Below are 27381 nucleotides of genomic sequence, written 5' to 3'. Positions count from 1 at the left end.
AGATGGGAATGGCTCTCGAATCCGCATTACACGCGTTTTGTCACGAGCAAAGCTGAAACTTGATTTCAAAAATAAAACTGTGAAGTGTTTTTTTTTGTTTTGTTTTTAAATATAATGAATAGGAACTAAAGAAGGGGGGAGGGGGGTTGCTTCAAAAAGGGGGCGTAGAAGAGGAGGTAGCGGTACGTCTCAGATGTGTTAATGAGGTGGAAACACCCTTGCAAGTGGATGAGTCAGGAAAATGCGACTTTAATCTTTTTTTTTCTTTCTTCTTTCCCCCTTTTTTTAAAAGTATGTTTTTGTTTAAGTTCTTTTTGAAGAGTTCGTGAGAGAGAGAGAGAGAGAGAAAAAAAAAAGTGAGTTACTGGGATGTAGGCTAGTAAGTTGTTGATGTCTGGTCTTAATCAGTGTCGGATCCACCCGTATACACCTGTGGGCAAACCGTATCTGTTTCGGTGTAATTTACTGTCTGCAGATGTTGCAGAAAATTGCACAGTCTTTGTGTATAGCATCTTTTTCCGTGGGAACCTGCAACCTGGGAAGTTCCGTTTACCTTGTTATACACGGAATTAATGGAATCTTTAAAATGATATGAGCAACACAAATAAAAGTACTGGGAAGGCATTTCTAAAGCGTAAAAGACCAAAAAAATATAGAAATAAAAAAAATAAAAAATGAAACACGCAGTTTATTTGTTGGGTTTTCACCTCTCTGAGAGTTAAACCGTGATGACAGTTATAACCATAATAATGATAATGGTCATAAAATAAATGTCCAAATGATTCACGTCCCTTCAGCAACTGCACAGTTCTAAATTTGTGTCTGAGATTTCAGTATCGAGTCAAGGACGTCCTGAAACCATAATCTAGAAGATATGCTCGGCTGGACCACGTGAGCTCATATCAGATATCAGAGGTCCTGATTTGGGCTTCTTCGTCAGCTTTTCTGAGCCTGTTATTCTCCGCGTTACCTTGTGCTGAAAGTTTTGCATGGCACGCTTTAAAAAAAAAAAGTTTAACCCTGTCACGTAAGCAGCATGACGCCGTCTTCGAGGGCCCTGGCTGGAGTCTGGGACTAGTCAATGGAAGTGTCGTTCCGTCTAACATTTCCGGCTTCCATCCAGTGGATCCATCCAGGCACTTTGAGAGAGAGATACAAAAGATACTTTGATACAAGTACCTGCGTACAGTGGACCAATCCCTTATCACAACACACCAACGAAGACCGGCACAGTTCCGGCGAGACAGTATCAGAGACCTAAGTAGAGAACTAACACACGTACGATCTGACAGTATCATCGTGTGGTGACAGTATCATCTTATGAGTGTTGACCGAGTGGTGCACCATGGACGTGGTTGATTGTCCAGCCTTGTACAGCCGCCAAGTGCCCGTGCTTAGAGACAGGACATAAAGAACACACAGTCTCTGTCGCGCTCAGACCAAAGATAGTCTACTGCTATGCTGGAATACCTTTGCTCAGACTTATCTTGGAGTGTGATGATGAGCAGAAGGAGGGGAGAGAACTCTGCCTTCTTGGTCAAGAGTTTGTATCTGCTCCCAGACTGATGATAAGTCTGATTGCTGAATCTGTTCCCTGTCTTGGAGAAAGGATGTCCTTCACACACTTAATTGCCCCTCCAACCCCATCCTGAACTCAGGTCAAAATGAGTTCGGCTCATTCTCTCCCTGACAGGATGCCTTAAGTTTCCTTAAGACAACCGATTTTTTTTTTTTTTTTACATATTTAGAGCTTTTTGGAATGTATTATCAATCAATCAATCAAATGAGGCTTATATTTTATTAAGGAGATTATTATCGCGCGTATTCCGTGGGTACAGTTCTAAGCGCAGGGATTTTTTTTAATTTTTTATTTCAAGCAATTGATATCGCGCACATATTCAAGGCGCAGGGATTTATTTATGCCGTGTGAGATGGAATTTTTTTACACAATACATCACGCATTCACATCGGCCAGCAGATCGCAGCCATTTCGGCGCATATCCTACTTTTCACGGCCTATTATTCCAAGTCACACGGGTATTTTGGTGGACATTTTTATCTATGCCTATACAATTTTGCCAGGAAAGACCCTTTTGTCAATCGTGGGATCTTTAACGTGCACACCCCAATGTAGTGTACACGAAGGGACCTCGGTTTTTCGTCTCATCCGAAAGACTAGCACTTGAACCCACCACCTAGGTTAGGAAAGGGGGGAGAAAATTGCTAACGCCCTGACCCAGGGTCGAACTCGCAACCTCTCGCTTCCGAGCGCAAGTGCGTTACCACTCGGCCATCCAGTCCATATTATTGATATAAGCAGATTCGCGATCGTCAATAATGATTTTTCACGGTGTTTTGTAATTTTTAAATTACAAAGGAATTGATATGTATGACAGTTTCAAGAGCTATTTTTCGCGGCTGTATTTACTGTGTAAACAACTCTAAATATGGCAAAAATGTCACGTGATAATCAACCGTTTGGTTTCGGCGTTCACTGGAGCAGACGAATCTTTGTGTAACCAGTTGACAGTGATGAAACCATATATTACGGTCTCCTTCCGGCAGCAGTCCCAAAATTTCGACTTGTTTTGACCTTAGAACGATGTCTTTATCGCAACTGTGAAGAACAGAACAGAGATCACTGTCGAAGTCGGCCAATCTGCAATCATTTTTGTCTCACGAACACTGATCTCAAATTTAGATCAGTGCTCGCGAAAACCATTATGGGAGATAACTCTGTATTTTTGTTTTGATATATTTGCGTAGAACTGTAGCGTCCGGTCAGGGAGAGAATGAGCCGAACTCATTTTGACCTGAGTTCAGGATGCTCCAACCCCAGCTCCAAGGTTTGAAAACGCTGAGTACGGTCTTCTTTTTGTGTAGCGGGACTGTTTTTCACCCTTATAATATATATATATGTTGTTCATACTACTTTTCCTCACACAAACACGAAAACAATGCCATGAACGGTGGAAGTTGCAGATGGAAGTTATGATTTCAATCAAACATGTCAACAAAACACGATCTGAGGACTAATTTGGTTCATTACCGATGAGTTTTCGGTGGTCTTCGAAGGTTTTCGGGGTTTTCGGGGTTTTGATAGTCGAGTAGTACCGCTGAGACCTACCAGCTTGAATACATTCAACTGCTTTAAGACATTCACATTATTAGAAACTTAATTTGGTTTGATATATTACAATATGACTCGAAATAGCTCTTTCATAAACACAAGGCTCTTCTAATTCAGGCTTACTTGTTGATTTTCAAGTCTCCGGTCCTTTGTGTTTTGTTTGTTCCGTTTTGGTCACTGGACGACCCTCTCCACAGTTGTTTTATCTCCCACAATTCCGAGAGGAATGGGTCACGTGAGATAGAACGCGGGAATACGTCACTGAACGAATGGTTTCCGTCCTGTGAAGACGTGTGTTGGTGCACTGTCTCTCTTGCTTTGCTTTCATTTTCCTCTAACCTTTCTCTGTACAAGTTTTAGTTGTAGGTTAGTTGAAGTGTATTGACTATTTTGATTGTTTATCATTGTGTCAACTTGCAAGGTAAGGAAACAGTTTGGAGTTTTCGGTGTTTGTTGGTTTTTTGAACCGGGAACTTGTTGTTTCGCGTATGAATTTTATTCGTCGAAGCTAATTACACATGGAAATGTTAGGCGTCAGTCGGCGCGTTCATTGTTTTTGCAGGTGTGACCTACTATATTTGGGTCAGTTGGGATCGTTACTTGTTTTTGCACGTGTGACCTAAGGTCAGTCGGAATTGTGACTTGTTTTGGTATGTAGATGAGGACAATTTTCGTAGTTCATGTTCATTATACTGTGAGAGACAAGTTCTTCTTTTGACAGTTCTTCTACAAGACAGTTCTTCTTTTGACAGTTTTCCAAGAGGTATAGTAGCTAGTAGAACTTGTTTATATGTCTTCTGTAGGATTTCAGTATTATCATGTTCAAGAACAAGAAGAACAAGAACAGAACAAGAATGTATTCCGTCATATAGCATTAAAAGAGCCATTAGTATTTGTCCTGGTGTGGAAACACTCATACATCCATACACTCCTTGCATAAAGTCAAAAAACTAACAACAACAACATCATCAACAACAACAACATCATCAACAACAACAACAACAACAACAACAACAGATGAAACGTTTAACACGCCTGACCTGGTGCGCGCTCTCTCTCTCTCTCTCTCTCTCTCTCTCTCTCTCTCTCTCTCTCTCTCTCTCTCTCTCTCTTATTTGTCTATTTTGTTCTTATTTCCACTTGCTCTCAGAAGAAAAACCTTTTTTTATGATCGTGACGCAAAGCAGCAAAAACAAAAGTGCATAGCTTAGTTTACTGTACTGGTTCATTATCGGCACATCTGAAAATGTTCTTCTTTTTGTTTTTTTCTTTTTTACATTTAGTCAAGTTTTGACTAAATGTTTTAACATAGAGGGGGAATCGAGACGAGGGTCGTGGTGTATGTGTGTGTGTGTACGTGTGTGTGTGTCTGTGCGTGTGTGTGTGTAGAGCGATTCAGACCAAACTACTGGACCGATCTTTATGAAATTTGACATGAGAGTTCCTGGGAATGATATTCCCGGACGTTTTTTTTCTTTTTTTCGATAAATACTTTTGATGACGTCATATCCGGCTTTTTGTAAAAGTTGAGGCGGCACTGTCACACCCTCATTTTTCTATCAAATTGATTGAAATTTTTGTAAAGCAATCTTCGACGAAGGCCGGACTTCGGTATTGCATTTCAGCTTGGAGGCTTAAAAATTAATTAATGACTTTGCTCATTAAAAATCTGAAAATTGTAATTAAAATTACTTTTTTTATAAAAGGATCCAAAATTACGTTTATTTTATTCTTCATCATTTTCTGATTCTAAAAACATATAAATATGTTATATTTGGATTAAAGACAAGCTCTGAACATTAACAATATAAAAATTATGATTAAAATTAAATTTCCGAAATCGATTTAAAAACAATTTCATCTTATTCCTTGTCCGTTCCTGATTCCAAAAACATATAGATATGATATGTTTGGATTAAAAACACGCTCACAAAGTTAAAACGAAGAGAGGTACAGAAAAGCGTGCTATGCAGCACAGCGAAACCACTACCGCGCTCAACAGGCTCGTCAGTTTCACTCCGTTATGCACAAGCGGCGGACTACGGTCATTGTGAGAAAATGCAGTGCGTTCAGTTTCATTCTGTGAGTTCCACAGCTTGACTGAATGTAGTAATTTCGCCTTACGCGACTTGTTATTTAGTCCCCGCCTCCTCATCACTCTTGTGGTCTGGTGTTTTTTCCTCTTTCTTCCTAAAAAATCTGATTTGGGTCCCTTATCAGCAAATCTCAAACTCCTGCTTTTTTCTCGTCGTCTCTAATTTGGAGGGAAGAGGGCATATATCAAATCAGCAATGCATCATCTGAAATTATATCTTTGTCTCTGTTTTTCCATTTTTGAAGGGCTTTGGAGCCATTATCATTTCATGTGAAATTAGATGTTCGCCGCCATCTTTTCCTCTAAGAACCACTGTTATTACGTAAAAGGTATTTTTCCGTTATCGAAAATCTTTATGAAAACACCTCTCTCTCTCTCTCTCTCTTTCTCTCTCTCTCTCTCTCTCTCTCTCTCTCTCTCTCTCTCTCTCTCTCTCTCTCTCTCGCCCTCCCCCCCTCCCCTCTATTTCTCCCCCCCCCTTTTTTTACATTTTGTCAAGTTTTGACTAAATGTTTTAACGTAGAGGGGGGAATCGAGACGAGGGTGTGGTGTATGTGTGTGTGTGTGTATGTGTGTGTGTGTGTGTGTGTGTAGAGCGATTTAGAGAAAACTACTTGACCGATCTTCATGAAATTTTACATGGGAGTTCCTGGGTATAATATCCCCAGATGTTTTTTTCATTTTTTTGATAAATGTCTTTGATGATGTCATATCCGGCTTTTCATGAAAGTTGAGGCGGCACTGTCACGCTCTCATATTTAAACCAAATTGGTTGAAATTTTGGTCAAGTAATCTTCGACGACGCCCGGACTTTGGTATTGCATTTCAGCTTGGAGGCTTACAAATTAATTAATGAGTTTGCTAATTAAAGTTGTCATTAAAATCGATTTTTTGCAAACAGATTTAAAATTGATTGCATCGTTTTCTTCATCACATTCTGAATCTAAAAATATATACATATGTCATGTTTACTCTTAAAATGTGATCACAATTAACGAAAATAGATTAATTAGTCTTACGATTAAAATTTAAGAAATCGATCCAAAAATGATTTCATCTTATTCTTTATCGTTTCCTGATTCCAAAAACATATAGATATGATAGGTTGTATTCAAAACAAGCTCAGAAAGTTAACACGAATACAGAAAAGCGCGCTTTCCTGCTTAGCACAATACGCTACCGCGCTATTCTGGCGTGTGCATAATTATCACTGCGTTTTGCGCGTGGGAGGTGAGCGATTTCCATCTCGCGGGGATTGACGAAGCTGTACTGTCTTGGTGAAAAAAATTCAGTGCGTTCAGTTTCCTTCCGTGAGTTCGACAGCTTGACTAAATGTAGCAATTTCGCTTTACGCGACTTGTTTTTCTCTCACGTGGGAACGCGAAGGGTTACGCAACCACCAACCAAGCAAATCGTGTTTCATGGCTGCGTTGCTCATCGACACATCAAAGGGCGACGGTGTGTATTGTTTTTCAAGATGTCACAGAACCGTTGTGAAGACAAATAACCCATGACTACACGCGTAAGACGAGAATGATGAGGACGATAACACGCAAGGAGGGCGGAGGGGGTGGGGTGATGGTGATGGAGGTGGGAAGACCATGAACGAGGAGAGTAAGTGCAAGAGTAACAAGTCGCGTAAGGCGAAAATACAATATTTAGTCAAGTAGCTGCCATTTTTCAGCAAGACCGTATACTCGTAGCATCGTCAGTCCACCGCTCATGGCAAAGGCAGTGAAATTGACAAGAAGAGCGGGGTAGTAGTTGCGCTAAGAAGGATAGCACGCTTTTCTGTACCTCTCTTTGTTTTAACTTTCTGAGCGTGTTTTTAATCCAAACATATCATATCTACATGTTTTTGGAATCAGGAACCGACAAGGAATAAGATGAAAGTGTTTTTAAATTGATTTGGACAATTTAATTTTGATAATAATTTTTATATATTTAATGTTCAGAGCTTGTTTTTAATCCGAATATAACATACTTATATGTTTTTGGAATCAGCAAATGATGGAGAATAAGATAAACGTAAATTTGGATCGTTTTATAAATTTTTATTTTTTTTTTACAATTTTCAGGTTTTTAATGACCAAAGTCATTAATTAATTTTTAAGCCACCAAGCTGAAATGCAATACCGAAGTCCGGGCTTCGTCGAAGATTACTTGACCAAAATTTGAACCAATTTGGTTGAAAAATGAGGGCGTGACAGTGCCGCCTCAACTTTCATGAAAAGCCGGATATGACGTCATCAAAGACATTTATCCAAAAAATGAAAAAAACGTATGGGGATATTAATCCCAGGAACTCTCATGTCAAATTTCATAAAGATCGGTCCAGTAGTTTGGTCTGAATCGCTCTACACACACACACACACACACACACACACACACACACACACACACACATACACACACACATACACCACGACCCTCGTTTCGATTTCCCCTCGATGTTAAAATATTTAGTCAAAACTTGACTGAATATAAAAACATGTCGTTACATTGCCTCGTGACCTTGTTCGGTGTAATCATGCTATTTCTCGGTGTGTGCTACTTCTCTGTGTGTGTGTGTGTGTGTGTGTGTGTGTGAGGGGGGGGGGTAGTTTGTCGGTGTGCCTGTCTGCCTGCGCAGTGTCTGTATGGGTACTTGTGTATCAACGTATGCGTGTCAGTCTGTTTTAGTGTCTGTCGGGCGATGTGTCTGTCTGTCTGTCCGTGGGTCTTGTACGACATTGTTTATGTTGTGCGCTAGCATACGAAAAATAGTGTCTGTCTGTCTAGCACATGATTGTCATCAGGGAGTTTTGTTATGTGGATGGCTCAGGGTGAACATTCCATACGTATGTGTCCAAGATTGGAGCCAAAGATCAGAAAAGTATAGGTATAGGTGCTGGGATGTCATACATTTAGATCCTTTCTCGCGTTTATCTCCCTCAGTGGCAGCAAGTGCGCGTAGGCAAAGATAAGTGTCAAACGATAGTGATGAATGTCTTCCGGATCTGGATCTGGATGCCCCACTTGGTGTAGGTCGTGGGGAATACGTCACAGGAGCCCACTTCGGCTGTTTCGTGACGGGAGGTGTGCGCATCGCCAGTTAAAGGCACAGTAAGCCTCCCGTAAACCATCACAGAGCTCCCCGAGCGTCTACATACAGTACAAGCATACTTCCATTTGAACGCTCACCGAACGGGAACATCCTGGCTGCTTTCTGTCGAGCGTGAGACATTTTCAAAGAATTTATTTTCGTAGACTTGTTCCGTTAACAACAACGGCGCCTCGTTTTTGCGCTAGACCTAACTTTTAAAATCTAAATAATAAATTGACAGCTTGTTACACAAACATTCTTTAATCATAAAAGAATTCGTTTTTCATCAAGACAAGATCAGAACAATTCGAAGTTGTGAAAGTTTAAACAAGTCGCGTAAGGCGAAAATACAACATTTAGTCAAGTAGCTGTCGAACTCACAGAATGAAACTGAACGCAATGCCATTTTTCAGCAAGACCGTATACTCGTAGCATCGTCAGTCCACCGCTCATGGCAAAGGCAGTGAAATTGACAAGAAGAGCGGGGTAGTAGTTGCGCTAAGAAGGATAGCACGCTTTTCTGTACCTCTCTTTGTTTTAACTTTCTGAGCGTGTTTTTAATCCAAACATATCATATCTATATGTTTTTGGAATCAGGAACCGACAAGGAATAAGATGAAAGTGTTTTTAAATTGATTTGGACAATTTAATTTTGATAATAATTTTTATATAAATAATTTTCAGAGCTTGTTTTTAATCCGAATATAACATATTTATATGTTTTTGGAATCAGCAAATGATGGAAAATAAGATAAACGTAAATTTGGATCGTTTTATAAATTTTTATTTTTTTTTTTACAATTTTCAGATTTTTAATGACCAAAGTCATTAATTAATTTTTAAGCCACCAAGCTGAAATGCAATACCGAAGTCCGGGCTTCGTCGAAGATTACTTGACCAAAATTTCAACCAATTTGGTTGAAAAATGAGGGCGTGACAGTGCCGCCTCAACTTTCACGAAAAGCCGGATATGACGTCATCAAAGACATTTATCAAAAAAATGAAAAAAACGTTCGGGGATTTCATACCCAGGAACTCTCATGTCAAATTTCATAAAGATCGGTCCAGTAGTTTAGTCTGAATCGCTCTACACACACACACAGACACACGCACACACGCACACACGCACATACACCACGACCCTCGTTTCGATTCCCCCTCGATGTTAAAATATTTAGTCAAAACTTGACTAAATATAAAAAAGAAAAGCCCGGAAGCAGGGTCACGCAAGGGTCGTAGCAGACGACGGCCGGTTTATCAGTGCAAATCGCCGTTCCTCTCAACAGTCAAAAGCCATCGCTAGAGTTCTTGTGAACCACAGCCGTTGTTTCGTGCATAAAAAAAACGTGCTATTGTAGATAAGCTCACGTCGAGTCGCATTCAAATGACTAACTATGACGACTGCATTGTGAAAAGGGAAAACTGGATCACACGGGTTCACGATGGCTCAGGGGTAAGATAAACCACGCAAAAATAAATTCTTTGAAAATTGTTCGCTCTTTACGGAGGGCACCTAGGATGTTCTCAATTGGTGAGTGTTTAAATGAAATGGTGTTTGTACTGTGTGTAAAAGCCTGACCGTATCTGTGATGGTTTACGGGAGCCTTTAAGCCACATTGTGTGGCCTTGTGTTTACAAGATTAAAAACTTTTAGAACTTTTTACAGGGCCCGGGTTGACCCGTTCCCGGTCTGAACCCACTGCCTCCTAGCGTCTTGTTGGAAGGCTAGGCTTGTTTGCATGTTAACGTACATGCGCATGGTCACGGATCGACACATTGGCACGAAAGACAGTTGGAACGTTTGATTCCGTTTTGACAAAACAAGATGTCGACCCAACGGTCTTTAAATTTCAAATGCAGGGCATGCGTGTTTGAATTGAAAACTATCCTAACACTGTTCAAGAAATAAGATCTGTACTTTTTGTATACGGCTTCATGCTGCGCATTGCATCACAAAGCCAGAGGCGTATGACTTGCGCAGATGCGGTTGGAGTAACCGAGTTCTCTTCCTTGGCGTATCATTTAGTGCTGCACAGTTACTCCCCTTCCTTGTCCCAACAACCTCTGGCATTGTACTTTACGTAGTCAACAATCGGACAAAATCAACAGATCAGAGGTCGTTGCCACTCCGAATGATTTCCCAGACAATCCCCTGTTTGAGTTTACTTGCCGATCTCGGCGGGGTGGGGGTTGGGGATTACTGGGAGAGAAGGATGGGTGTCAAAGAGGGTGGTATGGAGTGCCAGTGGTAGTAGAGAGAAAGGGGAAGAGGAGGGCTCTGGCTCCCTGTATTGTTTGTAAGTCTGGCTGTAATACAACACTTGTTGGGTAGATCTTTTCAGCGTTTGAAGTTGCCCGGGTTTTTATGTTTGTGTCTTGTAGGACTCAATGTGTTCTGATCTCTCTCTCTCTCTCTCTCTCTCTCTCTCTCTCTCTCTCTCTCTCTCTCTCTCTCTCTCTCTCTCTCTCTCTCTCTCTCTCTCTCTCTCTCTCTCTCTCTCTCTCTCTTGACAGACAGACAGACAGACAGAAAGAGCGCAGGCTTCGTTGAGTTATTTTTCAGTCCTTTTGGACAGCTCTATATTTTGTAGTACATGCACTGATGCTCTGTTTGGGGTTTGGTATGTATTTGTTTATCTATCCGTTTATTTGTTTCTGTCTTTACTTCTTTTTTTTTTTACCCTTTTGCAATGTTGAGTAGTGTATGCACTGGCACAGCCCTCTCAGGTTAGCACATTTCTTTCAAATCCCAGTGTTTTCTTGTCCAATTTTTCTGGTGCACTGATATGTTTTAATCTTTTATACCTTCTTCTTCTGCGTTCGTGGGCTGAAACTCCCAAGTACATTCTTGTTTTTGCACGAGTGGAATTTTACGTGTATGACCGTTTTTACCCCGCGCGCGCGCCATTTAGGCAGCCATACGCCACTTTTGGAGGAAGTATGCTGGGTATTTTCATGTTTCTATAACCCACCCAACTCTGACATGGATTACAGGATCTTGTGCTTGCGTGTACACACGAAGGGGGATAAGCCACTAGCAGGTCTGCACATAAGTTGACCTGGGAGATCGGAAAAATCTCCACACTTAACCCACCAGGTGGCCGCGGCCGGGATTTGAACCCTAGACCTTCCGATTAAGAGGCCGACGTCTTACCACCCCGCCACAGCGCCCGTCTGTTTTATACCAATATTCACACACATTTTAAAACTAACTGAACGATTTTCTTAAAACATAAAGTGTTCCTAACATATCTGCCGCCCTGCTGATTTCAAACCACCCCTGATAATAAATCAAATTTTTCTTCTTCTGACAAACCACCCTCGAAGAAAAGATTGTTTTCAAGATTTGAAACGAGATTGATGATATGGTCATGAGAAAGTGTCAGTGGGGCCCAGAGGTATTGTGAGGCATATTTATTTTTTGTCGTGTAGTGAATGTATGTTTTTGTGTGCTTGTTTTCTCATGTTCGTGGTACTATTGTTGTGTTGTTATTCATGTATTTAAAAAGAATTGAAAGCATGTTGAAATAGAATATAAAATAAATGAATAAAAAATAACGTTTTCTGTTACATGGAATATTTCTCTGCAACAAACAGTCACAAATTTAAAACGTTTTCTGATGTGTGAAATATTATTGTGTGTTGCAGACTGACGGGGTAGGGGGGTTGCTAGCAGTGACAAGGGCACCAGGTGGCGGGGAAGATGCGGTGTGTGATATGGAGGGATACCTCTTCAAGAGAACCAGCAACGCCTTCAGGCAATGGGTCAGGTAAGAACTGCAAGATTCTTTTGAGACTAGAGTAACACCTGCTGTGTTGTATTGTCTATCTGTATTGTAGGATAACATGTGGCCTCTCTGTGTTTTATGTGAGACCTAGCTGTAAGAGTCTGAGAGTTCAATTTCTGTCTCTCAGGCAGTTTTTCATTATTTCTGTAAAAAGAATAAAAGATTGATACGGACAACACAAACAGCGCAGTTGTGTTAGTGTTACCCAAGAATGTTGCCAGGTAACGCAGGAGGCAGGAACACTCTTGAAAAGGAAGGGATATAACAGATAAAGGAGAGACAGAGACAGAGAGAGAGACTCAGTAACTGACTGACTTACTGACTTTGATTAAGAAGTAAATATATCCTGGGCCTTTTGTCTTGGGGATTTGATTTGGATTCATTTCAGCATGATAGTGATTAGAGTGTTTTTGTTTTCCACCATACTCTTTTCATATGGAGTTATTCCTCAGACATTAAGCAGAGTTGAATTTGCTGACAGGTCTTACAGAATGTTGTGACTGTGTGTTATTCTGTGTTCATACCTTTTTTTTCCTTGGATTTATTTACTCATTAACTCTCTACGCAGAAATGACAATGTTCAATAGAGGAAGGAGGCAGAATTTAGTCCAGTTATTTCCCTTTACCTTGTCTCAGAAAGAAACCCTCTGTGTGTAGGTGAGTGGAGCAGTTGTTTTTGAACCCTTGATGCTGACCCCAGTACCTACCCTAAAAAACATTTAGCACCTCAAGATCCATTTTCATTGCACACCTCAACATCAACAGCGTAAAAAAAAAAGAATGATGTTGTAAAAAATTGTAGCCTCTTAATCTCAAATAGCACACCTTTGGCCCCAGTCGTTTGCCATATCCTCCACCCCCACCCTTACCCCAACAGCTTCTGTTTATTTTATTTTGTTTTACATGTACTGCTTGTTTAAGTTTCTTGAACATACTTAGATAGAGATGGAATGAGTTAGTTGCTGCTAGCTATTAAGATCCGCTTTGGAAGGTGATATCCATATTCTCTGAGGTCTTTTAGTAGGGCTTTTGTTCAGAAGCAGGTGCATTGGGGGGGGGGGGGGGGGGGGGGTCATGCATTTACTGGTTTAGGTTTAATGTCCTATAGGTATTTCTTTACATATAAAAAAATGTTCCAGAATGAACAATCGTAAACCAGTTTTTGATACTTTTTTGTGGACTAAGATCTGTGCTGAATTTGTTTAAAGTAAGTAGTCACCTGCCATCCTTCAGAAAAAAGGGAGGACAGTTGGAATATTCTTACATTACATGTCTGTTTTTAGAGAAACAATGGGAAGGGATTTATGTGAAAAGGCAAGAGGTGAGCTAGCTGTTTGAGTGATAAAGGGTGACTATTACATTTGATTTTTCAGTGCAAGATATTTAAGCATTATCAGCCAACATTTATTTTCTTCTTGAATGAAAAACTTCATCCTCTTGAATTATCAATACAGAAAATACAAGAAATAAGACAGTCCCTGTCAGCCTACACTAATTTCAGTAACATCACAAAAATGTCAAAGAAATGCAAAGTTCCCACTCTTCAGCGAATTCGGAATATACACAATTCCATGAAATGTAAAATTGAGAAACGTAGAAATGTGATCAGGTTTGCGTAGGATGGCGCCAGTTTGAATGTGTCAATTTTAAAAAATTGACAGACCCCCTATAAAATTTCAGGTGTTTTGCCTTCTCCTCAGTAGGAGCCCTGGAAATGTAATTACAGTGGAACCCCCCGTTTAAGACCTCCACAAATCTGTTCATGACCTCTGTACATTTACCCCCATTTTAAGACTCCCTCCTTTTTAAGACTATCTCAGATTTGTGGTTGTCTTAAAAAGGAGGGAGTCTTAAAATGGGGGTACCTTTATATATGAAGTCTTATATCGCGGGCGTATCTCCAGACTCGGACTCAAGGCGCAGGGATCTATTTATGCCGTGTGAGATGGAATTTTTTACACAATACATCACGCATTCACATCGACCAGCAGATCGCAGCCATTTCGGCGCTTATCCTACTTTTCACGGCCTATTATTCCAAGTCACACGGGTATTTTGGTGGACATTTTTTATCTATCATTCTATGCCTATACAATTTTGCCAGGAAAGACCCTTTTGTCAATCGTGGGATCTTTAACGTGCACACCCCAATGTAGTGTACACGAAGGGACCTCGGTTTTTTTGTCTCATCCGAAAGACTAGCACTTGAACCCACCACTTAGGTTAGGAAAGGGGGGAGAAAGTTGCTAACGCCCTGACCCAGGGTCGAACTCGCAACCTCTCGCTTCCGAGCCCAAGTGCGTTACCACTCGGCCACCCAGTCCTTTACAGAGGTTATGAACAGAAAGTCTGAGAAAACAGGGTCTTAAAATGGGCGGTCTTGAAAGGGGGGGTTCCGCTGTAGTTTTGCTTACGTGTGCGTGATTGTGATTGTGTTTCAGGCGGTGGTTCACGATACAGAAGAGCAGCCTGGTGTACAGGAAGAGGTCCAAGGATTCCATCACCATCATGGAGGAAGATCTCAGACTCTGCTCCATCAAACCCACTGCTGACGACAGCCGCCGCTTCTGCTTCGAGGTGCTCTCCCCTGCCAGGTCAGGTTTGGCTGTGTTTGTCTCCCTTTAATAAGGCTTTCTTGAATTGTTTTTCACGGTGTGTTTTTTCTTCAATTTGTTGCCGCTTTCATTTATATTTGTTTTCTATGCTCTGTTAAACTGGGTATTGATGACAGCAGGTGATTCTGCTTCGAGGTGCTCTCCCTTGCCAGGTCAGGTTTGGCTGTGTTTGTCTCCCTTTAATTGATTGTTTTTTCACTGTAATTTTTGTTTCCTTCCATTTTTTCCCCCTTTCATTTATATTTGTTTTCTATGCTCTATTAAACTCGGTATTAATGACAGCAGCGATTCTGCTTCGAGGTGCTCTCCCCTGCCAGTTAAGGTTTGGCTGTGTTTGTCCCCCTTAACTTAAAGGCTTTCTTTGATTGTTTTTCAATTTCATTTTGTCTTCCATATTTTCCTGCTTTCATTAATATTATTGTTTTCTATGCTCTGTTACACTCGGTATTGATGACAGCAGGCGATTCTGCTGACTCTCCTGCGGTGTAACTTGTTTTGATGTGTTTTGGTGTGTGCGTCTCCCTTTATGGCTGTCTTGGTTGTTGTTTTTAGCAGTGTCTTTCTTTCTTTCTTCCTTTCTTTCTTCCTTCCTTCCTTCTCTCTCTTTTCTTGATCTGCTCCATGAAGGGTGAAGTCAGTGTTGATGACAGCGGGCTTTGAGGTTCTCTCCCCTGCCAGAGAACTAGTTTGCGTGATTGTGGGTGGTAGTCTCCCTTGGTAGTTTGGCTTATTTTTCTGTTGTCTCCTTTCATTCTTAATCTTTCTTTCTTTCTGAATGTTTTGTTTTATTTTGTTCCATCCTTCTTCATTTTTGTTGTTGTTGATTTGTTTCATTGTTCCCTCCAAAATAGCATTGGTTTTTTTTTTTCAAAAGACAGGGTGATTTTTATTTTTTATTTTTTAATTTTTTTAATTTTTTTAATCTCTATGGATTTTACATTTCTTCTTTTTCTTCTTCTTGTTCAATGTTTGTTAGCTTTTTACGCCAAGGTTCATCACCTAATGCCGAGGGTTTTGCAATTATCACACCATTTTTTACCCTGCCACCTGGGCATCTTGATGCCTTAATTCTTCGAGGATGGATAGTACATTATAGTTCCAGTGATACATGATTTGCCCTATTGTGCTAAATCAAAACAAAACAAAACTGTTGCACTGCCTGAGACTTCATTTCATTTTCTCTTTTTGGTATACTGTTATGCTATCTACAAGATGTTTGACTTTGTTTGTTACAGGAGTCACACACTGCAGGCAGACTCCGACGAGGAATGCTTGGCGTGGCAGACAGCACTGATGGACTGCATCAACAAGGCTTACAGGGATACTCTGCATGGCCACGACTCTGTGGTGAGATCTCCATGTCTTGTGCTGCTTGGAGAGAGAGAGAGAGAGAGAGGGAGGGAGGGAGGGTGTGTGTGTGTGTGAGGGGGGGAGGTATTCTACCAGTGCACATGGTTCATTCCTTGTCGTGGTGTGATGGCTTGCGTGCCTCAGTAACCAGGAGAGCTATGCCAGCGGGAGCTTAAGCTCCTGGTAGGGTCTCCCATGCTGGACAGGTCGAAGGATAGAGGTCGGACAAATTTGGACCACCTTGTTCAGAGGTTTGCGTTGGGCCAACACCCCTGCCTAGAAAACAAACAACGTTACAGAAGCATTGACGACGAATCAAAATCAACCTAAGTAAGTAAGCACATGGGAGTGTGTGTGTGTATGTGAGGGTGTGTGTGTGTGTGCGCAGGGGGGAGAGAGCGGGAGGGTGTGTGTGCGAGGGGGGGAGGTATCATACCAGTGCACTTGGGAGTGTTTGTGCGGGAGGGGGGGGAGGGGTGGGGAGGGGGGGGGGGGGAGAAAGTATTTTACCAGTGTACATGGGAGGATGCGTGTGTATGTGTGTGTAAGGGGGTAATGTTCTACCAGTTTATATGTTTACATCTGAGTAGGATGTATCTATCTGTTTGAGAGAATGTGTGTGTAAGAGCGGCATTTTGCAATTAATGTGTGTACTGAGACTGGGCCTGTCTCTGAGAAATGTTCTGTTTGAGAGAATGTGTGTATTATGACCAAGGCAGAGTGTATTATGACCGTGCAGTGTGTATATAGAGCTTAAACAATGACCACGAGTTGATTACTGGAAAATAAACCACGAGTGGGTATTTGCAGCCGCTTGGTAATTCACGAGTGTGCGGAGCACACGAGTGAATTACCAAGCGGCTGCAAATACCCACGAGTGGTTTATTTTCCAGTAATCAACGAGTTGTCATTGTTTAAGCTATTTATACAACGAACAACACGGGTCGAAAATGCAGTCATGCAGACGACATTTTGTACGCAATTTCATTTCAGCCTAATCACTCAGAGTGTCAAATGCGCGTCATTCAAATAGTCCCTATTCTTTTACTTTATTCTTCGTCTCCGACTCGTCGGCATTATACTTGTCTGGTCTAAATATCGGACCCCATTGCTACGATTAAAACACAATAGCGTGTATATTGCTATTCTGACATTACATTCTGTGTTAAAATCATGTTTTTGTCAGCAACAAGGACCAGAATGGTCCATGTCGTTGATAGCAGACGACGGTTCCCTTTCCGCATGAAGCCACGGAAATAACCGAACATTGAAAAACCCACGGACATGTATTACGGAGAAAACTCGGGATAACCGGATGTTTAGCATTACGTCAATATGCTAGGAATCATATGACGTCATGACGTATCGTGCTTGCCTACGTAGACTGTATATGTTCGAAAGTCTGACTTCTGTTGTGAATTCGCGTGGTGAAGGCTGCGGTAAATCTGTAGATGATAAGAGAACAAGGATTGTCTCAGAAGAAACGACTAAATGTTTCAGACCGGTAACTTCATTTCAACATTGCACTATATAATGGACGTTCTATGTGACAGGAGAGTTTGCTGATTTTGTGTTAAACATTGGAGAGATCGTCTGCTAGAATCAGAGATAGGTCCCTTCAGATTGCAGCTTCTGGAAATTTGCAAGGTTTGTTGCCTGTTAAAGAACTGGATTTTACACGTACAGTAAGCAACAACAAAAACACACACAAAGCAAATGGCATCGTCTGTCGACTATAGTCACAGAAACAAACCTGGCGAGGTATGCGTGTACTTCATACACGTCAGCCATTGTTGTTACAGTTTTGAGTCAACGCTGTACGTATTCTTCCGCAACAGGGTCCAATCGTCTGGGTTTCAAATGTTCTAAAAATAAATTCTAGTGTTGATTATTTTTTAGCCCTCTTTATTCTTACTTCGAATAATCCACGTGTGATTTTTGGTGTAATCAAAGTAGTTCGTTCTAATTTCTCACTTGTCTAAAAATAATCAACTAGATTTAATCCACCCCTCGGTTGCATTGCAGGAGTTGTATAAATAGAGCTTAAACAATGACCACGAGTTGATTACTGGAAAATAAACCACGAGTGGGTATTTGCAGCCGCTTGGTAATTCACGAGTGTGCGGAGCACACGAGTGAATTACCAAGCGGCTGCAAATACCCACGAGTGGTTTATTTTCCAGTAATCAACGAGTTGTCATTGTTTAAGCTATTTATACAACGACCAACACGGGTCGAACATGCAGTCATGCAGACGACATTTTGTAGGCAATTTCATTTCAGCCTAATCACTCAGAGTGTCAAATGCGCGTCATTCAAATAGTCCCTATTCTTTTACTTTATTCTTAGTCTCCGACTCGTCGGCATTATAGTTGTCTCGTCTAAATATCGGACCCCATTGCTACGATTAAAACACAATAGCGTTTATATAGCTATTCTGACATTACATTCTGTGTTAAAATCATGTTTTTGTCAGCAGCAAGGACCAGAATGGTCCATGTCGTTGATTGCAGACGACGGTTCCCTTTCCGCATGAAGCCACGGAAATAACCGAACATTGAAAAACCCACGGACATGTATTACGGAGAAAACTCGGGATAACCGGATGTTTAGCATTACGTCAATATGCTAGGAATCCTATGACGTCATGACGTATCATACTTGCCTACGTAGATTGTATACATGTTCGAAAGTCTGACTGTTGTGAATTCGCGTGGTGAAGACTGCGGTAAATCTGTAGATAAGAGAACAAGGATTGTCTCAGAAGAAACGACTAAATGTTTCAGACCGGTAACTTCATTTCAACATTGCACTATATAATGGACGTTCTATGTGACAGGAGAGTTTGCTGATTTTGTGTTAAACATTGGAGAGATCGTCTGCTAGAATCAGAGATAGGTCGCTTCAGATTGCAGCTTCTGGAAATGTGCAAGGTTTGTTGCCTGTTAAAGAACTGGATTTTCCACGTAATGTATGTCATGTACAGAAAGCAACAACAAAAACACACACAAAGCAAATGGCATTGTCTGTCGACCAAGCGTAGCAGATTCATCACCATGCTGATGTTGGCTACCTATCACTAAGAAGAAGAAGACTAGGCATACACGTCAGCCATTGTTGTTACAGTTTTGAGTCAACGTTGTACGTATTCTTCCGCAACAGGGTCCAATCGTCTGGGTTTCAAATGTTCTAAAAATAAATTCTAGTGTTGATTATTTTTTAGCCCTCTTTATTCTTACTTCGAATAATCCACGTGTGATTTTTGGGTTTAATCAAAGTAGTTCGTTCTAATTTCTCACTTGTCTAAAAATAATCAACTAGATTTAATCCACCCCTCGATTGCATTGCAGGAGTTGTATAAATATATATATCCCATGACCTCCCTTCTTTGTCTCTGTTACTTCAGTATGGGTATATATGTTGTATTTTTATAGCTCAATAAATACATCATGGACTCCAAAAAATATATGATAGTGCAGATTCCGATTTGGGCAAAGAACTACTTTCCTCCGGACCTTTGACCTCGCGCCGAACAATGTGACACATTTCTATGAAGTTCCAAAATCGTATCGCACGGCTTAGAAAACCATATCAGTTGCACGCAAAAATGAATCTCGGAACTGATCTGATGTATGGGATGCAATAAACAAACGTTTCTTTCATTATGAAAGCAATGCAGGTCGAAACACTGAAACGAACATTCAGCTTACAAGATACACAGATGCTAGCGAACGATCGAACCTCTGTTTGCTATCCGTGTGTCGACAAGCATCGCTACCATAGGAATAATCCAAAAAAGAATATGCAACACAACAGAAAGAAAATGTGTTCAATACTGTTTCGAACGTTTTCTCCGTGTCCCTGTCTACTGCAGACCGGTTTACAAGAACAAAAACCAAAACAAAAGAGTAGTCTCCCTTGCACCCGGACAGCACACAGATAAAAACTAGAGTTTAAGCTGGCACAACCTTAATCCAATCAGAAATATTCTTAAAGGTAGATTGTAATACACTCTTAATTGCTTTGCTGCTAAATAGTTCTATCCGCAGTTTTATTAACCCGTGCATAACACTAGTTTGAACAGTCCTGATCACAATGCCAATGGTTGCAAACCAAAACAAAAAAACGAGTACCTTCCCTTGCATCGTACCAGACGACTTTTTTACCGAGAAGCGTCCTTTGGCTTCGCTTCGTTATCAAACATCGGCTGTTTCACGTATTTGTGAGCAAGTTTACTCTTTTGCCTGGCCGCTGTAAGTCCACATTGGCGATGAAGGTATCTAAGAACTTAACATGTGTGTATTTTTCCGTAATCCAGTCATATTCTTTCAAAATGCAATCAATCGGCGGTGACAGACTTGGGTCCTGTTTTCCTCACACCCATACCAGTTTAGGTTCATGCAAACACACTCGCAAAACAGTTTATCACGTAGATACATTTCAAATAGGGAGCAAATGGTTAAATCTAAACCTACATATGTGTTCCTTAAAATTTGCTTCTCTGTCAATAAGCCTAATTGTATAATAATACGTTCGAAAAAAACAACGTGGAATCGATTCTGAATCGAGTAAGCCAAATGGGGGCCAAACCGGTTTCCCCGTTCCGCCGACCTGAAACGCAAAACAAAAGAATTGTGCGCTTCAACTAAATGGATTTCTATACGACTTCATTACTTTCTTGCAACTTATGAACCTTTACTTAAAGCTTTTAAATGGTCTGAAAGTAGTGTTACCGCGTACTTATCGATGCACTCATTCGTTTTATTTTTTCAGCGACGGTCACTTAGTTTAAGGTTGCAAAAGGGCCAAGTCTTGCTGGCAACACCGTTTCACACTCCACAGATCGCAACAGTGCCGCTAGTAGTCTACACTTTGTGTTTGATGGTAGAATGGGATATACAGATTACAACACTCGTGGTTTTTTTATATGGCTTGTATTTCAGTCAAGACCCAGCGGGAATATCAATCGAGATCCACTCGCCAGAGGCTCGTGTCTCCCGATGATATTCATCCGCTGGGTCTTGACTGAAATACAAGCCATATAAAAAACCACTCGTGTTGTAACCTATAGATATATATATATATATATACTTCTTGTAATAGGGCCTCTCTCAGTAACGCTGAATTTCGTTGGGCAGAAACCGTTTACCATAAGTTTTTTTGTATTTGAAGTGGTTCTATATCTTGATCAAAGATTCATTACATGGTTAAATATAACTTGATAAAGATTAATCAAATGATTCCATATAACTTTATAACAGATGTATCAAATGGTTCTATAATTGATTGACTTTGAAAAATGTTACATCAAGAGTTGTGTGTTTGTGACATGTGACAGGATGACGAGAAGATGAACGAGACAGGCAGCTCCAACACCTCCACGCCCTCGGACGGGGCGGCCAGCACGCCCAAACTGGACGCCAAGAGCAGAGCCAGGCTGTAAGCGTTTAGATCGTTTTATACTATTGACTCTCATCCTGAAAGCTTTGTTGATAGAGTGCAGGGAACCCTCACCCACCCAACCCCACACCCCCCCCCCTCCTCCACCGGCGCAACCCGCAAAAACCTCCAGAAATCTGAGACATTTAAGTTATTTACAGAAAATCTGGAAAAGTAAGGTGTTAACAACTCATATCAAGCAAAACAGCACAGAACCTCCCCCCGTGTACACTACATTGGATGTGCACGTTAAAGATCCCACGATTGACAAAAGGGTCTTTCCTGGCAAAATTGCTTAGGCACAGTTAATAATTGTCTACCTATACCCGTGTGACTTGGAATAATAGGCCGTGAAAGGTAAATATGCGCCGAAATGGCTGCAATCTACTGGCCGTATAAAATTTCATCTCACACGGCATCACTGCAGAGCGCCTAGAACTGTACCCACGGAATATGCGCGATATAAGACTCATTGATTGATTGATTGATTGAAAACAAAGGCTAAATGGAAGTGTACGTTATTTAAACAAAAAGAGAATGCAACAGTAACCCGGTTTGGTACATTCTTGATTATTATTTCGACAGCTTGTCGCTGCCTTCTTCAGAATGGTAAAAAGTAAGGAATGACGGCACGTGATGTACAGTGTGTTTTCATGATGGTAAGTTATTTGTATGGTATTGTTGTTATGTATTGTATTGTATTGTATTGTATTGTACCTGCCTACAGACGCATGGAGCAGATCATGGCGGTCCCTGGCAACTCAGTGTGCTGTGACTGCGGTGCGGCGGACCCTCGCTGGTCCAGCATCAACCTGGGAATCACGCTGTGCATAGAGTGCTCCGGAATACACCGCAGCTTTGGCGTCCACAAGTCAAAGGTGAGTCTCACTACACGACTGCCTTCAGGAAACGCAACTCAAGGACACGCAACTGGTTTCAAAAAAAAGTTTTATTCATGTTTTGCATGTTCATGAAATTTAATAATAATAATAATAATGGACATTTGCTATAGCGCATAATCATTTATATGCTCAATGCGCTTTACAATAACTAGAATTAACATCACTAATAATAAAACCATACTCAATGAACAAGACCCACAATCTACATAACATAGCATACTCAGCATCCGTCGCGATATAACCTTGAATGGTTGAAAACGACGTTAAACACCAAATAAAGAAAGAAAGATACTCAGCATACTCCATGCAAGCAAACACAAAAGCTTAACACACTCCAAGCACGCAAGACCAAGCAAACAGGGTAAAGACAAAACAAATTTACTTATTTACTGCCCGTTGTGACGGTAGGCATGTATGGCAGCAAGAAAGGACAATAAAATGTACATTGTCATAACGTGAAAACAACAACAACAGGACTTCGGCTTATGGTGGTGTCTTCACAACAAACTTGCAATCAGAAATACAAACATGGCGGACGCAACTCTTCAGCATGAAGAGCTTTCAGGTATTCAGACACGACTTAGTACATTACTGTATATGTGAACAGCTCAGATCATGGGTCAATAAAGTGTTACACAGATGGTCAAAATTAAAGTACAAGATATTGCACTGGAAGTGGAACTACACTGTTGCTTAGTGTCTGTATGAAGCTACAAGGTGAAAATAGAAAAAGAAAAACACGATTCTTGACTTTGATGGGCTTTTTCTGCTCGTAAGCACACATTCTTCTACTCATCACAGCATGCCCCATTATTGAGTTTAAAACACCAATTAAATTTGTTTTGAATAAAACTCACAATTTTACAATAAGAATTTAGAGACCTGAATCAATTAGGTATATCCTACTTAGTTTGACTTTTGCAAAACTAAGTAATTACACATTTAATTGAATCAGTCAGACAGACGGAGACATAGAGAGACAGACAGAGGGCAAACAGAAATCTGAGAAAGAAACCCCTTTAAAAATGTTACCATGTTTGAAATGAAACATCGCAAGGTGAAGCCATAATTCATCACCTTTCAGTATGACGTCATGAGCGTGTTCCACACTTGAAATGACGTGTTTTTATCATGTTGTCAGCTGCACGGAGCTTGGAAGTATAATTTCCATTCAACGATCCGAGTTTGTTAAGTTTTAGCCTATTTTCAACGTCAAACACCATGAAACTATATATATTTGGAATCAGAAAATGGTAAGGAATAGATAGAAATTGTTTTTAAGTGTCTTTTTCATAAATAAAGATAGTGGTTATTTATCGGTTTTCTTCATTTTTAAGCATAATTATCAATACAAAACAACAAAACTATATATTTTTAGATACAGGACGCAATAGGGAATACACCAATATAAATTTTTTGTTTCAAATATTAGTTTTTAAAAATTTGAAAAAATGACATATTTCGAACAAACATTTCAATAACAAAACTTTAATGACCAAACTGAAATGCAATCCCATAATCCGGCCTAGATCTGAGATTGTGTGATAAGAAATTCGATCAAATTGATGAAAAACTGTAACTGTGAAAGTGCTGCCTCGACCTTTTGGCAAACGGTAAAATATGACGTCATCAAACTGTCCTATCAATAAACGGAAAAACCTTCTATGAGAAAATCCAGTCAAAAATATCCATATCAAATTTCATAAAGATCCACTCCGTAGTTTTTGACTCACATGCGAAGCAAAAGTGAGTCTATGTACTCACCCGAGTCGTCCGTCCGTCCGTCCGTCCGGAAAACTTTAACGTTGGATATTTCTTGGACACTATTCAGTCTATCAGTACCAAATTTGGCAAGATGGTGTATGATGACAAGGCCCCAAAAAACATACATAGCATCTTGACCTTGCTTCAAGGTCAAGGTCGCAGGGGCCATAAATGTTGCCTAAAAAACAGCTATTTTTCACATTTTTCACATTTTCTCTGAAGTTTTTGAGATTCAATACCTCACCTATATATGATATATAGGGCAAAGTAAGCCCCATCTTTTGATACCAGTTTGGTTTACCTTGCTTCAAGGTCAAGGTCACAGGAGCTCTTCAAAGCTGGATTGTATACATATTTTGAAGTGACCTTGACCCTGAACTATGGAAGATAACTGTTTCAAACTTAAAAATTATGTGGGGCACATGTTATGCTTTCATCATGAGACACATTTGGTCACATATGATCAAGGTCAAGGTCACTTTGACCCTTATGAAATGTGACCAAAATAAGGTAGTGAACCACTAAAAAGTAACCATATCTCATGGTAGAAAGAGCCAATAAGCACCATTGTACTTCCTATGTCTTGAATTAACAGCTTTGTGTTGCATGACCTTGGATGACCTTGACCTTGTTGGTAGGAAAAATGTGTAAAGCAGTTCTTAGTGTATGATGTCATTGCTGTAAAGGTCAAGGTCAAGCATGTGAGTCGTATGGGCTTTGCCCTTCTTGTTGAGATATGATCTGCAGTGTGAAAAAACGCCCATAACGCCCAAAACGCAAACTCATTTGTCATGATTTGGTCGTGTTCTGCTGATACTATAATGTTTTTCTTTCCTAAAACACACTATAATGGTAGCCTTTCCCAATGTCTATGCTAAAACTGACTTGTCTGTGTTGTCAATGATTTTGCTACAGTGTGAGAACACAATCTCACGCCCATAACGCTGTGACACGAAAACTCATTTGGTCGTGTTCTGCCGATACTGTAATGTTTTTCTTTCTTAAAACACACTATAATAGTAGCCCTTCCCAAATGCAATGCTAAAAATGACTGGTCTGTGTTGTCAATAATTTTCTGCGAGAATGCGATCTATCTGTTTGTCGCAAAGACCGTGTGACACGAAAGTTATGAGCGGAAGACAAATCTGCTGAGTGCAATTACGTTTCAGAAGATAGTTGGTTAAAACAGTTTATCACTCAGACACGCAAAGGAACACTATAACTTTATTATTCAGGCCATGTTTGCTTTCCTTTGTCATGTATGAAAGTACTGGCCTTGGTTGAAGAAAGTGACCTGTCGCTGTGCAACAAATTTGTCGCCATTTTCCGCCGTGTTTTGTAAATAAAACGTGTTTACTGCCCACACTGGCACACATACAAAACGATGCTGTTGGTTCTTTTTATTTTCTTATTGTTTGATTCATGCTTAGCAGTTTAGTATGCTTTGTTTTCTTCTCAATTCAATGGATGGCTATAAAATAAGCATTTAAATGTGAAGGTGTTAAAATTACCCATGATCTGAGCTGTTCACATATATAGCATTCAAAAAAAGTGTGGATGAAATGATCATTGCTTGTGGCAGGTGTATATACATATGATACGGGAATGGTTGTTTTTGGCTCACGTAAGTGTAGCCTATGCGATCGTAACTTTGTCTGTCTGTGCGTATGTGCGTGCGTGCGTGTGTGTGTATGTCTGTGGTAGAAACTCTAACATTTGAAGACGTCACATTACATTGACAACATTTGAAGACGTCACATTACATTGACGTCACATTATGACGTAAGAGGGTTAGACGTCACGCAAAGGAAGTACTGAAAGTCTCGGTCATTATTATTTTGAGCGGGCCGAGACTAGTTGGCAGTCGTGTCCCTGTAAGTAGGCTACATGCAGACAGACAGATCTAGATCTAGTGTCTCGCTTTCTTGCACAGTTTCACCTATGCTCTCTCTGTGTGTGTGTGTGTGTGCGTGTGTGTGTGTGTGTATGTGTGACGGAGTGATTGAGTTTGTGTTACTGTTTGTCGATTTCTTACGTGAGCCTTGATGGCTTCGCCTCTTGTTGTTGTTGTTGTTGGGAGTAGCCCAGCTTCATGTGCACACTCGCGAGGCCACTTGGTACAGGGACCGTGACTCTGTCATACTAATGGGAGGATTACGAGCACAGCCGTTTTAAATCTCCCCACCATAATGTTAAAGGCAGCTTGTAGGTTATTTTTGGAGGAAGGATGGGGATTGAGTGATGAAAGAGATACTGCATTTGTTGTGGATTAAACACATGTACTCTCACACACACACACACATGAAACAATTGAACCTTCTTGGCCTTCAGGAAAAGTATTTTGAATTTCTGATGATTCAACATTTCCAGTCACCGTTTTGTTTATAGTGATACGAAGATAAAAGCGTTACATTTTTTGTCCTGACTGGTCATAGGTTCGTTCCATCACACTGGACACGTGGGAGCCAGAGCTGGTGAAGGTGATGTTGGAGCTGGGGAACGACGTCATCAACCGCTGCTACGAGGCCAACGTTGACGAGACCGTCGCCCCTAGGGCCACTCCAACTTGCAACAGGTCAGTTGACACAACAGACCTGTTTACTCATATGATTTCGCCGTATTTTGTTCGCCAAGTTACCAAGAATACGATAAATACGCTGGTTGATAAGAACGAACGACGATTAATAAAAACACTTTTTTTATTTATTGCGTCTCTAAACTGATAGTGGGTTGTATATGAGGTTGGCCATGGATAAAATCCGGTTTGCTTCAGTTAGCGCTTACGATTGGTCTATATTTTCACGGGATTGTACGTGATACGACGAGAATTTCACTGCTAACAGTTTTAAGTCTGTCACATGATTAACAAGCACCTCTACCTGGTAAGAAAATACACTCAATATTTTGAAAATACACTAAGTCTCTGTGGAAAATACACCAACTGTTCCAATTAGGTAAACAGGTCTGTCACAAACTTCTGATATGTTCATGGGCTGCGACTCCCATGTATACTTGCAGGCATGAGTGGGCTTTTATTTATGGCCGCTTTGTCCACACCATTTAGGCAGTTACAAAAAATGTTGGACTCTGCATGTATCTTACATTTTTCAGGCTAGGAATTTGCTGTACCGTTTATTTATATGTCCTTAATCTTTTTGGTGGCCTTTCCTGTTTGCTCACTGACACCAGTCGGTAAGAATAATAATAATAATA

At 40.6% G+C, this 27381-nt stretch overlaps 1 protein-coding gene across 3 annotated transcripts in view; it reads left to right on the top strand.

The window, feature by feature from the left end:
- The window catches only part of LOC138978407 (arf-GAP with coiled-coil, ANK repeat and PH domain-containing protein 2-like), a 94762-nt gene that overhangs the window by 49663 nt on the left and 17718 nt on the right, over window positions 1-27381 (top strand). For all 3 annotated transcript variants that reach the window (XM_070351143.1, XM_070351144.1, XM_070351142.1), the window contains 6 exons: window positions 11959-12080; window positions 14540-14692; window positions 15949-16060; window positions 21402-21502; window positions 22230-22380; window positions 26604-26743. In XM_070351143.1, coding sequence (XP_070207244.1) covers window positions 11959-12080; window positions 14540-14692; window positions 15949-16060; window positions 21402-21502; window positions 22230-22380; window positions 26604-26743 — 779 coding nt within the window. The remainder of the gene's footprint in view (window positions 1-11958; window positions 12081-14539; window positions 14693-15948; window positions 16061-21401; window positions 21503-22229; window positions 22381-26603; window positions 26744-27381) is intronic.

The sequence above is a fragment of the Littorina saxatilis genome, linkage group LG10 (assembly GCF_037325665.1).
Source record: "Littorina saxatilis isolate snail1 linkage group LG10, US_GU_Lsax_2.0, whole genome shotgun sequence".
NCBI lineage: Eukaryota > Metazoa > Mollusca > Gastropoda > Littorinimorpha > Littorinidae > Littorina > Littorina saxatilis.
The sequence above is the reverse complement of the archived record's forward strand: the minus strand, read 5'-3'. Positions and strand labels throughout refer to the sequence as shown.